The sequence below is a fragment of the Phlebotomus argentipes genome, unplaced genomic scaffold (genome assembly GCF_947086385.1).
Source record: "Phlebotomus argentipes unplaced genomic scaffold, Phlebotomus argentipes genome assembly scaffold_18, whole genome shotgun sequence".
NCBI classification, from domain to species: domain Eukaryota; kingdom Metazoa; phylum Arthropoda; class Insecta; order Diptera; family Psychodidae; genus Phlebotomus; species Phlebotomus argentipes.
In genome coordinates, this window is record NW_026776177.1 from 18,630,039 (window position 1) to 18,642,965 (window position 12,927).

The following is a 12,927-nucleotide window of genomic DNA, read 5'->3' on the forward strand; positions in this document are numbered from 1 at the left end:
AATAATCCAGCAAAAGTTCTACAGAAAAGTTTTGTATGAAATTTTAACTAGAGAATTTTCGCCACGATTAACTTCAAATGAGGTCACTTGAGAAGTTTCAAAATTCTACAACAAATTACTCACCTCTCGTGAAAGCTCATATAACACCAAGTATAACACTTTGTTTGTAGGGAATTCTCTGTCAAACATCTAACTAAACTAATCTCCGAGGTGAATGGCGTGCAGAAGCAAACGTCGAAAATAAGGGATGTTTGATGGGAGGACAAACAGAAATTTCTCCTTATTTACTTAAGCGTGATTGCTTGTGAGCATTTCGCCACACTCTAGTCGGCTTCTTATCTTTTCCACACCGCCCAAGAAGCCATCAAATCAATCCACTTGTGTTTCCTACAGTCAACTACTGAATTTATTCAGTGCTGTAAGTGATTTCTGACTTGATTCCACTGAATGTGACCGAGTTCTATTAAATCACTCGAATAAAAGATGAGTACGATGAATAAAATTTGCTGGAAATCAAGAGATAAACACTTCCAAGACTTGTGTACTTCATCCTAGCGGCGAAGAGAGGTAGATTAAGCGTGTATGCAGTCGACATGACTTATCTTTATTTGCGTTGACTACACTTTCATTCACAATTTGTCACGTCTTCTAAAGCAATCCCTGCATTTCCTTCATGAACTGCATGTAAGCGTCATCCTTCGTCGGTCCTTTCTTCTGTACCGGCGGCCCGCCAGTCGCCGGCGCGATAATGCTCGGATGCATCTGTCCCATCTGCTCAGGGCCTCGCACGTGCGAAAACTGACTGTACTGCGGATGCTGCACATGCTGTGTCTTCGTCTTCTGCTTCTCCTCGCGCCTCCCGCGCAGCGCAGCCGGCAAGAATCTCGTCACGTCGGCACTGAGATTACGAATCTGCGGTTTGGCCGTGATCGTGGCGCTCTTTGGATCCTTGGAGGATACCAGCTGAGGCCCAGCTGACAGAATATTGCCACCCATCGGATTCTGATGATGATGACTCTTCACGTGGCGCGGTGGCATTCCCGGAGGTGGACCTGGAGGCATCCTGATGCCTAGCCGTGGCGGCATTCCCGGTGGTGGGCCAGGCGGAAGGCCCGGGCGCCCTGGTGGCGGTCCAGGAGGCATGCGAATGGCCATACCAGGCATTCCAGGACGCAGAGGAGGTGGTCTGAAGATCTGTGCTGGAGGAAGACCAATAGGAGGAGGTGGTGGTCCGCCAGGAAGAGAGATTCCCGGCGGATGAAGTGATGGAGGATTAACTGGCGTTTCTTTAACTTCAGAAACCTTTTCTTTCTGCTTCTCTGAATTCCCTTCAGATTCGACACTCTTCTCTTGCTCCTTCTTCTTCTGGACACTCTCCATCTCCTTCATGAAATCATCAATGTTCTGCCCTGAGAGAGCCAGTATCCTCTGTTGCAGAGACGTGGGCTTCATTGAGTCATCCTCAGACGGTTCAGATAACTTCTCTTTCACTTTCGGCTCGTCGGAGAAACGTATAGATTTCAGTTTCTTAGGCTTTGGCTCCTCATCGTAATCCTCGTCCAATTCTCGCATGTCCAAGAGATTTGGCGGCGGTCCAGGTGGGCATCCAGGAGTGTCTTTCTTCGTTTTCTGTGCTGATTTGTCCTCTCTGCTTTCGGGTGGTTTCTTCAAGATGCTCTGTTGGACATTGGGCACGAAGGGCGCAACTTGGGCAGAAGTTGGCGGCAGTGGAATACGATTTTGAGCACTAAAATTGCTCCCAGCGCCTTGAGAGGGAACAGAAGGCGCCGATTCAGCCATTTGTGGCAGAGGAATGTCATCAATTTGCACAGATTGTGCATGCTTGACGCTCTCATAGTACTGCACCTTCTTGTTCCGCCTCTTCTCATACTCCACTTCCTTCCGCTTCAGCTCTGCCCACAATTCCGGATCGTCCGTGTGCTGCCGGGTAAAATGAACTTTAGAATCAATCCTGATATCGGAATGGCTAAACTCACATATAGTCGCATGACACGATCGAAAGTCTCCTTCAGCTTCTTCCTCTTCTCCTTGAGGACTTTCTCGTTCAGCGGTGAGGGCTGATACACGTTGTATTCTACAAGACACCGGAAAAACTCCATTACGTCCCGGACAAACGTGTTTAACCATGAAACTTACCCATCTCATCAATCTTTTCCATCTCCTCGATAATCTGGGAGGGATCCTTTCCCTTCAGCACTGCCGCCCGGACCATTTGCCGCTGCTTCTTGTTCTTCTTCAGCTCCTTCTTCCGGGCCTCCTTTCCTGAAAGCGAAAAGTAAACAGTGCTCAGTATTGTATGAAATACACCACTCTGGGTTGTTATGCTTACGAGCTTGATCTGTAGGATTCATGTATTTACCACTCTTGGTGGTATTTATTGACCTACGACCCATTTTTTACGGATTTTTGAGGGTAAAACCGAGAAAAATCACTATTGCTGTTTTCAAAACACTGCAGACGACTTGACACTAAATTAGTGTTACCAGAAAGAGTGTTTAGAAAAATGCACAAATACGACTTGCATGCATGTTACGAACTATTTTGAATTTGCGCCAGTTCTAGGTTTTCGCCCAACAAGAATTTTTCTTATAAGTAAAATCTTTTTTACGTTATTTTCTTTCTTTTATTTCATGATATTTTATTTAATTCACAAAAACATACTTTATATATTCGCTTATTAACCTATTCACAGAAACAAAAGTAATAGAAAAAGCCCATAAATTCACTTTCTTTGCATTAATTAATTTAAGTTCAACACGATTGATTAACCCAAAACTCTTCTCCGCTGTATCAAAATATAACAGAATTGGCAGTTTAGTGTTCAATGCAAATCAGCATTGGTATGTTAGTTCTTCCCGAACATAGAAGGATGGATGAACGCCTGTGTGCTGGAGTTAATGACTGGGAACACAGGACTTGGTCTATTAATTAAATTAGCACTCCTCTTGGTAGCGTACAGAGGAATGTTATTAAAGTTCCTCTGGGGTGCTTCAGCAAATGCCGAACTGATCTCAGCATCGCCACAAATTGAGCTCTCGCGAGAGTTATTCTGTGTCCCTCCATTCTCCTGGACAGAATTGGGCCTGGACTCGAAGCCAGACGATTGAGACGAGCAGCGCGACTCAACTAGCTGGAACTCTTCATCCACAGTGGCAGTATTCAGGATGTGACTGCGAATGAGAGATTTCTTCGGTGAGCCACTCCAGAAACCTCCGGCAACCCACGAGTTCTGCGACGTCAGGCTTTGAGTAGGCATTTTTGCGTGCGACATGACAAAAGTCGGTCTTTGTTGGTGCATTTGGTTGAGTGGATTTGCAGTCTGCCAGAGATTCAACTGAGACACTCTGGTCAATCCTCCAGCATCATCAATCCTCAGTTTTCTAATTGCCGAGTTAACCTCCTCCGTCGGCAATCCCTGGACGGACTTGAAGTCACTGAAAGTGGAGTTCAAGTCGCTAAAGTGACTCCTATTGTCGAAACTGTAAAAAGTATCATTGAAGAGTGAGATATTGTCCAACGAATTGGCCGGCTTGAGTGTGCATTCGCCAAATTTGTGAGCACTCTTGCGTATACTCGGCGAGTAGATGCTGTTCCTGCTGCTGCGACCATCTGTCTCCCCATGATTCCTCGGGAAACTGGAAGTGACTGAGTGAAAAGTATCGTTGAGACTCTCGTTACTTCGCTCCTTCGGCGATACGGGCGAGGAATGTTTGCTGTCGATAAACTTCCGCATAGAATGCTGTTTGTTATCGCGGAATATCACAGAGTCTGTGCTCAACTCTTCAGATTCATCCTCTTCCTCGACGTCACTGCAGTCTGAGTAAATGCGGTGAAAGCTCTTGTTCATGTCCACAATATCCCGAGCACTTGTTGACTCATCAGAAACATTCCAACAAGAAGCAGCTAAAGTAGTCACAGACAGCAGAACCTGATAAGAAAAATCACATTCCTAGAGATCATGTACATTTCTAAGCTCCAATTAATACTCACGAAGAATAAATCTGTCAGCAAAGAATGCTGTTCTAGGAAGTTATCAAGCAGACTCGCACTCCAAACCACGAACATCGCGATTGCCTTGTTCTTCTGATGACCAGAATTGCTCTCAATCAGAATCCATAGCGATAAGACAACTCCCAGGAGTTGGATGGCAAAGTGTTCATCGAAAGTCATTCTTTCAACAAATTTGCCATCGAGAATATTGGCAGGATCCAACATCGCTGACACTGGAGTGATGATAATGGTGAAAATGTTCATAAGAAGTGCCGAAAACTGCGAGCTCAAGTAGTTTGCCAGAACAAGAAGAATCTCCAGCGTCGCCGAAGTGTACTGAACGAGGCTTTCTGCATAGGCCACCCACGATGGCAGTGCCTCATTGAAATCGAGCTGTGATTTCGCTCGTTGGCACGTCTTGAGGAAATTCAACGCCGCCATAGCGATAACAGCATAGATTGCAACATTGTGCATCACTGTTAAGGGTTCATCTCTCGTGGCAACTGTAATTCGCTCAGATGCTGATTTCAGTGTGTTTGTCAGGAGACTGAGAATCTTCCTCTTCACTCTATTGAGTTTCCTTTTGAGCACATTTTTACATTCTGGGCACAATGAATATGCCTCGTCCAGGTGCTTCCTAAACGCCTCCACCTCTTTGTCGAATGTCCTCTCATTTCTCGGAATGAAGGACGCCAATTGCTGCACTTTCAGCTCCTGATTTCGGTTGCAACTCTCACACAAGCCATTTGACGAAATGTCCCGCGATGTCTCATTGTGACTCTTGCGCTGTGGCTTAGGAGTTCGATTTAATTTTGCGCAATATTGAGCAGGGATGTCTCGATTATAGTCACCATCCTATGAGAAATCCAGAGATATAAGAAGAAATCCATTTACGGACATTAACAAATGATCTTTACTTACCGGAGTAAACCCATTATACTGATCGCAATGCTTGCAAATCCATGAATTTCTCTGAATATACGGTACTCTTGTGTTTATGTTGCAAAACCAGCAGTTCACCTTTATCGGGAATCTCTTCCTGCAGACAGAATTCAATGAAAATGTGTTTGTTTGCAGAATGACCGGCATTTACTTACCTCAGCTTGAAGGTTAGGTTTGAGAAAACTATCAAAATTGCAGAAAATACAAGCACACTCCATCCATTTATGGCACTAGTAAACATAACTGAATCACTACTGTAATCCAAACTTCACTTTAGGCAGTAAAAATCAATTTGAAAGGGCTTTTCTCTGCACTAAACAGCCTCACGCATTTTCCACAAAACACACGAAGAAATCTGAGCCCAACTGAGCACTTGGTGCTGCCTGATAAGAAAAGTTCAGAATTCTGAACATCGCATCTGGCAGCCCTGCCGTTTCATATTTCTGACAACAATCAACCGTGCCGTGGCGTTCTTTTGCTTTTGTATGACTTTTTCAGTGAATTTCTTTATATTTTTTCCACGTCTATTTACTAAAAGGTAATGGACTCCAAGTACAAGTTGCTAAAAAGTGTGGACCCCACGAAAATCCCCATAACAATTCGTAAAAGTAAATAATTTGGAGCCTGGCAGTGAGTGTGAGTGATTATTTTGTTTTTTTGTTTTTTCTCAGAATTCACTAAGCTAATGCTGGGAAGGAGGTGTCAAGATGATCAGAAGAATTCCGTGGATGATCGCACGCAGGAGTTTCTTTTCGAGGAAGACAAGGGAAAGGAAAAATCCAATATCCTGACTGATGATGAGAGTGGCGAAGAAGAGCTTCCGGAGGAGACAAATTGCAGCGAACTCAATACTCAGATGTCCTTGTTGGGCATCAAATCGCCACCCAAAAAGACCCCCACTAGCAATATAGTGAAATCAGTAGAGAAAATTAAGAAGGATATGAGAGATCTTGGAATTCCCACCCAAAATTCAGCGAATACACTAAACATGCCATCATTGAATATCACATCCGACGAGCGTTTATCTGAGCACCTCAGGAGAGAGATGGAGATGGGAAATGAGGGGGCTGAGGTCACTATCCTGACCATTAGCAGCACAAATGTTGATGAGGTGTCAGAGGAGGAGGACACATCACAGGAAGTTGCCGAAGACACACCGGAAATCATTGTTTTGGAAGAAAGCAGCGAAGATGAGCTTCCACTGAAGGATTCTGATCCTATCGTGAGTGAGTTGAATCCAAAGGAGAGTCTCAGCAGCACTGTTGAGCACAGATTGAATGCATTCTTCGACAAGATCCCCTCAATCAGAGAGACTTTGTCGCCTCATTACAGCGCTAATAAGTTACTGTCGAAGAGCACGGATGAAAATATTGAGAAAAGTCCAGCTGAGCAAGTAACACAAGTTAGTCTACCCGAAACTGAAGCAGAGGCAAATGAGGAGATAAATAAGACCGAACAGCCCACTATCAGAGAGATTCTGGCGAAGAACACGGATGAAACCATTGGGAATAGTCCAGCTGAGCCTATAACACCAGTCAGTCTCCCTGAAACTGAAGCAGAGGCGGATGAAGAGGACAAGAAGACTGATTCTGGAATCGAGAAGGGAAAAAACACCACGAAGCCTACGAATATGGAAGAAAAATCCCAGATAGTGAATATTTCCGCCAAGATTCGGATCAATATAGAAATTGAGGAGTGCGAAGTATCGTCATCTTCCGAGGAGAGTGACCAGAACAATGATGATGGTGATGAAGGTGCAGCAAAGCAGCCTGATAAGAAGTCAGGAAGTTTTGAAATCAATGAAGAGATGGAAAAAATCTTGAATGATACTTACGGTGATGCCTGGAAGACGAAAGAAGTGCTAAGTTCATTGAAGAAAAAGAATGTGGATAAAAATAAGACAAACTACAATGTGTGTAAGTATTTCATCTCGGATTTGAGTGGTTTGCCATTGTATTAATTTTATTTTTCTCTCACAGTTCAGAGGGATCTCAGAACTGATCTGGAATCCACGAGATTTGATGTTAAGAATCGAAATTCACCTGTTACAAGACCAAAAGACACACCCAAGAACACACCGAAGACCACCCCTCGAAAGCAGAGACGTGTAAAGGATAATTCAAAGTATAAGAGACTCCTTCAGATTTGTGATTCTGATACTGAATCAGAGGCAGAAGGAGATTTCTCAAGTGATTCTCAGAAATCATGGCAACAGAGTGGCTCAGAGAGCTCTTCAGCCGAATCCTCGCCTCACGAGAAGCCCACGAAAAAGAATGTCCGAAGGAAGGTGAAGCAGAGGAAGAATTTGGACTTCACACAGAATGCGTCAAGCGATAGTGACAACACTATCTTCGAAAATAGATCTCCAACGCGAGGAGAGGAAAGTCGTGAATTTTCCACTCCTAAAGATAAAATTTTCGGCACTGAGGACAAACCACAGCCATCGACGAAGAGAAAGTTGTTCTCGAAGAAGCTGTACGAGCAAGAAAATGAGATACGTGCAAATGATGGCGATGGAGAGAGAAGAGGAACATTCAAGCCAGTTGAGGATGAAGTTATTGCACCTCTTCCGAGCTGGCTCATGCCTTTTAAGACACCCAAACCAATCAATAAGAAGCTGGACGCGGTCAAGAAAGCCTCGAAGACAACGACTCCCAAGAAGACTCCGGATCGCGCAACTGAGTCGCCTGTTCACGTTGCGAGAGATCCAAGGAAATGCTATGGATTTTTGGTATCATTGAATCCAACCACTGTGAAACACTTGGCTGATCCCGTGGCGCTGCACTTGAGGGAGAACTATCGTGTGGCCAAGGAAGAACTGACCACAAAACTGTATGAACTGTACAATGAGGAAGTGTTCGATAAGAAACTGAAAGTGGGCATCAGGTGGAATAAGAAGCTGCTAACGACGGCGGGACGGTGCACGAATATGTCGAGGTGAGTTTTCAGTTTCACAAAAGCAAAGTTCGCAGATACTTAAATACATTTTTCTGGGCAAATCATTCCAGGAATGGCGTAAGACTGGCCGAAATAGACTTGAGTGAGAAAGTCCTGACGAGTGCTGATCGTCTTCGTTGCACTCTCATTCACGAGTTGTGTCACGCAGCGGCTTGGATATTCGATGGTGAGAAGAAGGGTCACGCGATGAACTGGAAGAAGTGGGCATCACGAGCCAATACTGTGTTCCCGGAGTTGCCCAAAATTACCGTCTCTCATCAGTACAATATTGAGTACAAGTACACTTATCAATGCATGGGTTGCGGGGCGAAGACTCAAATGCACTCCAAGGCGAAGAAAGTGGAGAATATTCAGTGCAAATACTGCAAGGGTGCTATTCAAGTGTTCCTCAACAAGAAGAACAAGGAAGGTGAGGTTGTCCGTACGCCAGTTCGTGAGGTGAGTGGATTTGCCAAGTTTGTTAAGGAGAAGTACAGAATTTTCAAGACTCCTCAAAACACCCATGCAGAGACAATGAAGATCCTGAGTCAGGAATTCGCGAAAATTAATTTAGACAAGAAACTGCAGTAATTGTGTGTAAGTGATGCTAAATATTTTTTTGAACTGTCTTTTATAGTCAATAATGAAATTTTTGAAGTATTTTTTTCTATAAACACAACAAGATCACTTCTTGAGATTACTTATATTTTTGTAATAAAGGCCTTAGAAGTCAAAGGCATTTGTTTTAAAAATTCTGTCGTGAAAAATGCTGAGAATGAAATTTCCTAGAGGTTCTTTACTCCTTTGCACATGAAAAAGTTGCGAAAATCGCAAAAGTAGAGATTTCAACAAATCTACACGTGAATGTGAAAAAAATTTCACAAGTCAATATCTTCAGCAATAAAGTCGCTGAGTTGAATGTCTGTCTGTGCGGCGCAAACATGTAACTTAAGAGCAATTTCCTGAGAATCCCCCTTTGCAAGTGGCGCAGTGTTGCAATGAACTTTCCCAATTTCCACCTCACACCCTCGCGATCGGCAGAAGATGGGCCAATTGTGAAAGAACCGCCGACGAAGAGAGACTGCAACAGAGTCAATACAATCATATTTCACCGACAAATTGCGCTGATCTAACAATTTTCCCGTATAAAACCCTGGCTGGACACAATAATCGTCAGAAAAAGGTGATTTTTGTGCATCGCAATGACGCCGGAAAAGAGCTTCTTGTGGATCTCAGTCGGATTGTGCGTACTGTGCAGTGTGTGGGCACATCCTCTCGATTATGCTGCGTACGATCTCGATACGCAAATGGATAATGACTTGAGTGAGTTGGCCATGGCCAGTGATGAAGTGCTGACGCGAGAGAAGAAGGCTTCGTCACCAACGACAGTGTGTGTGGAGATCAATCCTCAAACGCCATATGAGAGATCATACATGATGTGCAAGGATAAGAGGAACTATCACTTTGATCATCGTCCGCACTATCACTCCTACATGGGATCAACGCAGCCTTACTCTAGGGATTACTACGTTGGCAGCACTAACCAGGCTCAACGGCCTCAGCAGACGCTCAAGCCGAAGGGATACATTTCGCCGCACAACATGAAGGGTGTGGATCGTTTTGGGGATGTTCGCCAAAAGCCAGCGCCACATGCCCTTCCGGTGCAGCCTCTCCACCTCCAGGACGATCTCCATGATCCCCATAGAGGCTTTGGCAACGCTCAGCGCAGAACCTTCGATTTTGATTTCGATTTCGATGATGACTTCCATGTGGCATCGTCCAACTACTATGGAGGCGGAGATGAGCAATCGTACGATCCTTATGATGATCGCTACGATCACCACGGAAGTCCCCATTATCCAAGGCCAAAGTACACCTACGTTCACGTTCAGCCACCACATGCACACGAGCAAGCTTCAGCTTATGAGTCGCCAGCTCCTGTTCATCATGTTCCAGCTCCTGCTTATGAGTCACCAGCTCCTGCTCCTGTTCATCATGCTCCAGCCCCTGCTTATGAGTCAGCAGCTCCTGCTCCTGTTCATCATGCTCCAGCCCCTGCTTATGAGTCAGCAGCTCCTGCTCCTGTTCATCATGCTCCAGCCCCTGCTTATCACGCTCCAGTTCCTGCTTATCACGCTCCAGCTCCTGCTTATCACGCTCCAGCTCCTGCTTATCACGCTCCAGCTCCTGCTTATCACTCACATGAGCCTACTTATCATTCCGCTCCTGAACCTGTTCATCACCACCAAACTCCAGCCCATGTGTACTACGAACCCTATGCAGTGAGTTGATCTTTCTACCTTCCTTTGGTGCTAAATTAATTCTCTTTAATTGTGTATCTTTACAGCATCCGACGCCGGCACAACACGGTTGCAGCGCTGGCCACAGTCACCACTATGCACCCCCACCTCCACCTCCTCCTAGCTACCATTATTCGCCACCAACCACATCATGTGGTCAGAATCTGGTCCTCAGTTGCACTCCCAACGTCTCTCCTGCGCCCTGCTCCCAGCACGGTGGACACGGCGGACACGGTGGACACAGTGGGTACAAGTCATCGGACACCGTTGCAGCCCAGAATCCCAGCTCCAGCAATGACAAGGGCAGCAATCAGAAGGCACCAGCCTCATCTATCGTCGTCCAGCCGGCTCACTTGACCAATGATCATCCAGCCAGCACAACACCTTCAGCCCCAGTTGTTGGAGCACCGGTGGAGGACAAGACTCCCTCGGACAAGGACCAACCGAAAGCCCAAAATCCCGCCAACAAGAAGCAAGAAACGATGGCCAAACTCATTGACATGATGAACTCATCTTCCGCACAGACGAACAAGGCGACACACAACTCCAGATCGGCGGACACGCTTCCAGGAAAGTCTCCGGCGACTTACATCGCAAAAGAGCCTGTCAAGGCATAGAAATGTGTATTAGAACACTGCAATAAATTACAAAAGAAATTTTAGTAAACGAAATGAATTTTGTCTATTTTCTTTAATGCTGTTGATTAATCCACATTTGCGCAATGGTTGATGATTGTACGAGACATTTGGTTTCCGCAAAGGAAATAGAGAATTGAAAGAGATTGAGAAGTAATCAATACATCGAAGAAATGCGAATATATTTATCTGCAAAGAATACCTAATTAGCAATTCCTGAATAAATATTAAATTATTGATTCTGTCCTTGCGTAAATATCTTTTATGTACTATGATTCACATGATCAATTTAGAAAATCGGACGTAAGTTAATTGCTATATGTAGTCAATTTTTGTTGGCAGATTTTAAACCAAATCACTTTGATTTGATATGTGAAACTCACCAAAAATATTCCACAAATCTTATAAACAAATTTTATGAAAATTTTATGACTGAAAGAAGATTGTATAGATAAAAGCAATAAAATAATAATATTATATTTTCTGTGGCATGATTTGAAACGCACTGAACATTGGAATTTATGACACTTTTATGAGCCGTTTATATGTTTAGATTAAAAAATAAGTACTTAAAAGAAATTAAATAGATAATTCTAGCTTGAGAAGCTAAACACTTGGATAATTTCCTTATCAAATCTTTATAAATCAATGAAATAATTGCTTAATCAAACAAGTAAATATGATTGCAAAAATGTGATGATTTCTCACAGTCATTCTAAATGAAATTATTTGCAACTTGTAAATTACAAGTACAAATGATTATTTTGCAAATGCTTAGATAAGAATTAGATGTGTAGATTGAAATTGAATCATTTTACTGACAAAAATAAATGAATTTATTTAAAATTTTTGCACACATAACTCAAATGCATTCCATTTTACAACGCTTATTCGTAAAATCTCTTCATCTAAATGTATTTCGATTGATTTGCATGCAAAATATTTCATTGAGATTTCATTTCGAGAAGAATTTCTCTGCATAATTATCAAATTTTTTTTTTTACAGTGAAGGAAGGCATTTTTGTGCATGGAATTTTCCCGTGTGACGGAAATTTTGTCGATATTGAAATTTGCATTCAGTGCAATCACCTGCAAATGCTGCAAAAATCCAATTGACGCACGAAGTGGGCCTGGAATGGGAGGGAAAAGCTGACTTTAGAATAATTTTGGCTATAAAAGCGGCCGATAATCAATTGACAATCAGTTCTCCTGATCGAGTAACAGCATTCTCATTGAAGTCATCATGAAGGCGTTCATCGTGGTTGCCCTGCTGGCCATCTGCACTGTGGCCTATTGCGAGGAAGAAGTCGCCGAGGCTGTGGCTGTTGCTGAGAACCCCGCCGAGGAAGTGGCCGAAGATGCCGTGAGGGAGGTGCGCTCCTACGGACACCAGGGTGGACACCAGTACGGACATGGCCACCAAGGTGGACACCATTACGGACACCACCAGCAGCACCACCACCAGCAGCACCACGGATATGGCAAGCACGAGAGCAAGGGCCATTACGGACATCATGAGGGACATCACGAACATCATGGCTACAAGCACCAGCACCACGGTTACCGCGCTGCTGCCTCAGCTGATGCTGCCGATGAAGCCCCTGCCATGGCCGAAGCCCCCGCCCAGCAGCAGAGTCAGAACGCTCCTCTTGTCGGTTCCACTTATGGCCATCACGGTGGTCATCACGCCCATCACGGTTATGAACACCACGAAAAGCACCATGGCGGACACCACCACGGCTATGGACATCATGAGAAGCACCACGGCTATGGCCACCACGAGAAGCACCACGGCTATGGTCATCACGAGAAACACCACGGCTATGGCCATCACGAGAAGCACCATGGCGGACACCATCACGGCCACGGCTATGGACACGGACACTTGGGCAACACCAAGCACTACACCTACGTCTCTCACGCTCCTCATGTGCCATGCGGTCACAACTTGGTCTTCGGATGCCACCCCAGCGTCGCGAAAGCCCCGTGCTCTGCCCACCACGGCCACCACTACGGCCACCATTACTAAAAACGCCACACACAACTCACTGAAAACATATTTGCAATTTTATAATAGGAATTTTATAATAAACTCCAATATG

The 12,927-nt window shown here is 44.5% G+C and overlaps 5 protein-coding genes across 6 annotated transcripts; 3 read left to right on the forward strand and 2 right to left on the reverse strand.

The window, feature by feature from the left end:
* Positions 1–593: 593 nt before the first annotated feature.
* On the reverse strand, positions 594–2,484 carry LOC132259469 (WW domain-binding protein 11-like). The gene is made up of 4 exons (XM_059757113.1): positions 2,351–2,484; positions 2,158–2,283; positions 1,998–2,095; positions 594–1,941 (listed from the first exon to the last, which is right to left on the reverse strand). The coding sequence occupies exons 1-4, from the start codon at positions 2,412–2,414 to the stop codon at positions 649–651; spliced, it is 1,581 nt and encodes a 526-aa protein (XP_059613096.1). The 5' UTR covers positions 2,415–2,484; the 3' UTR covers positions 594–648.
* A 146-nt stretch (positions 2,485–2,630) lies between these two features.
* Positions 2,631–5,314, reverse strand: LOC132259593 (uncharacterized). The gene is made up of 4 exons (XM_059757292.1): positions 5,109–5,314; positions 4,933–5,050; positions 4,012–4,866; positions 2,631–3,949 (listed from the first exon to the last, which is right to left on the reverse strand). Exons 1-4 carry the CDS (start codon positions 5,192–5,194, stop codon positions 2,867–2,869), a joined length of 2,142 nt encoding a protein of 713 aa, XP_059613275.1. The 5' UTR covers positions 5,195–5,314; the 3' UTR covers positions 2,631–2,866.
* An 84-nt stretch (positions 5,315–5,398) lies between these two features.
* Positions 5,399–8,608, forward strand: LOC132259712 (germ cell nuclear acidic protein). 2 transcript variants are annotated; one of them, XM_059757445.1, is made up of 4 exons: positions 5,399–5,491; positions 5,625–6,869; positions 6,933–7,890; positions 7,962–8,608. In XM_059757445.1, exons 2-4 carry the CDS (start codon positions 5,639–5,641, stop codon positions 8,479–8,481), a joined length of 2,709 nt encoding a protein of 902 aa, XP_059613428.1. In that variant the 5' UTR covers positions 5,399–5,491; positions 5,625–5,638; the 3' UTR covers positions 8,482–8,608. The 2 variants fall into 2 exon arrangements, with proteins under 2 accessions (XP_059613428.1, XP_059613427.1); XM_059757444.1 differs by having other exon boundaries at positions 5,405–5,561.
* An 878-nt stretch (positions 8,609–9,486) lies between these two features.
* LOC132259866 (uncharacterized) lies at positions 9,487–10,961 on the forward strand. The gene is made up of 2 exons (XM_059757666.1): positions 9,487–10,172; positions 10,238–10,961. Exons 1-2 carry the CDS (start codon positions 9,492–9,494, stop codon positions 10,805–10,807), a joined length of 1,251 nt encoding a protein of 416 aa, XP_059613649.1. The 5' UTR covers positions 9,487–9,491; the 3' UTR covers positions 10,808–10,961.
* A 1,107-nt stretch (positions 10,962–12,068) lies between these two features.
* LOC132259285 (histidine-rich glycoprotein-like) lies at positions 12,069–12,855 on the forward strand. Its single transcript, XM_059756849.1, has one exon. It carries the CDS (start codon positions 12,069–12,071, stop codon positions 12,852–12,854), a length of 786 nt encoding a protein of 261 aa, XP_059612832.1. The 3' UTR covers position 12,855.
* The last annotated feature ends 72 nt before the right edge of the window (positions 12,856–12,927 follow it).

Coding starts and splice junctions, on each gene's coding strand:
- LOC132259469 (XM_059757113.1), bottom strand. CDS start 2,414: ATGGGTCGTAGGTCAATAAATACCACCAAGAGTGGTAAATACATGAAT. Junction 2,284..2,350: donor GAATCCTACAGATCAAGCTC/GTAAGCATAACA, acceptor TTTCGCTTTCAG/GAAAGGAGGCCCGGAAGAAG. Junction 1,942..1,997: donor ATCGTGTCATGCGACTATAT/GTGAGTTTAGCC, acceptor TTTACCCGGCAG/CACACGGACGATCCGGAATT.
- LOC132259593 (XM_059757292.1), bottom strand. CDS start 5,194: ATGTTTACTAGTGCCATAAATGGATGGAGTGTGCTTGTATTTTCTGCA. Junction 5,051..5,108: donor AACCTAACCTTCAAGCTGAG/GTAAGTAAATGC, acceptor TTCTGTCTGCAG/GAAGAGATTCCCGATAAAGG. Junction 3,950..4,011: donor TGCTGACAGATTTATTCTTC/GTGAGTATTAAT, acceptor TTTTCTTATCAG/GTTCTGCTGTCTGTGACTAC.
- LOC132259712 (XM_059757444.1), top strand. CDS start 5,495: ATGGACTCCAAGTACAAGTTGCTAAAAAGTGTGGACCCCACGAAAATC. Junction 6,870..6,932: donor TAAGACAAACTACAATGTGT/GTAAGTATTTCA, acceptor TTTCTCTCACAG/TTCAGAGGGATCTCAGAACT. Junction 7,891..7,961: donor CGGTGCACGAATATGTCGAG/GTGAGTTTTCAG, acceptor AAATCATTCCAG/GAATGGCGTAAGACTGGCCG.
- LOC132259866 (XM_059757666.1), top strand. CDS start 9,492: ATGAAGGGTGTGGATCGTTTTGGGGATGTTCGCCAAAAGCCAGCGCCA. Junction 10,173..10,237: donor TGTACTACGAACCCTATGCA/GTGAGTTGATCT, acceptor GTATCTTTACAG/CATCCGACGCCGGCACAACA.
- LOC132259285 (XM_059756849.1), top strand. CDS start 12,069: ATGAAGGCGTTCATCGTGGTTGCCCTGCTGGCCATCTGCACTGTGGCC.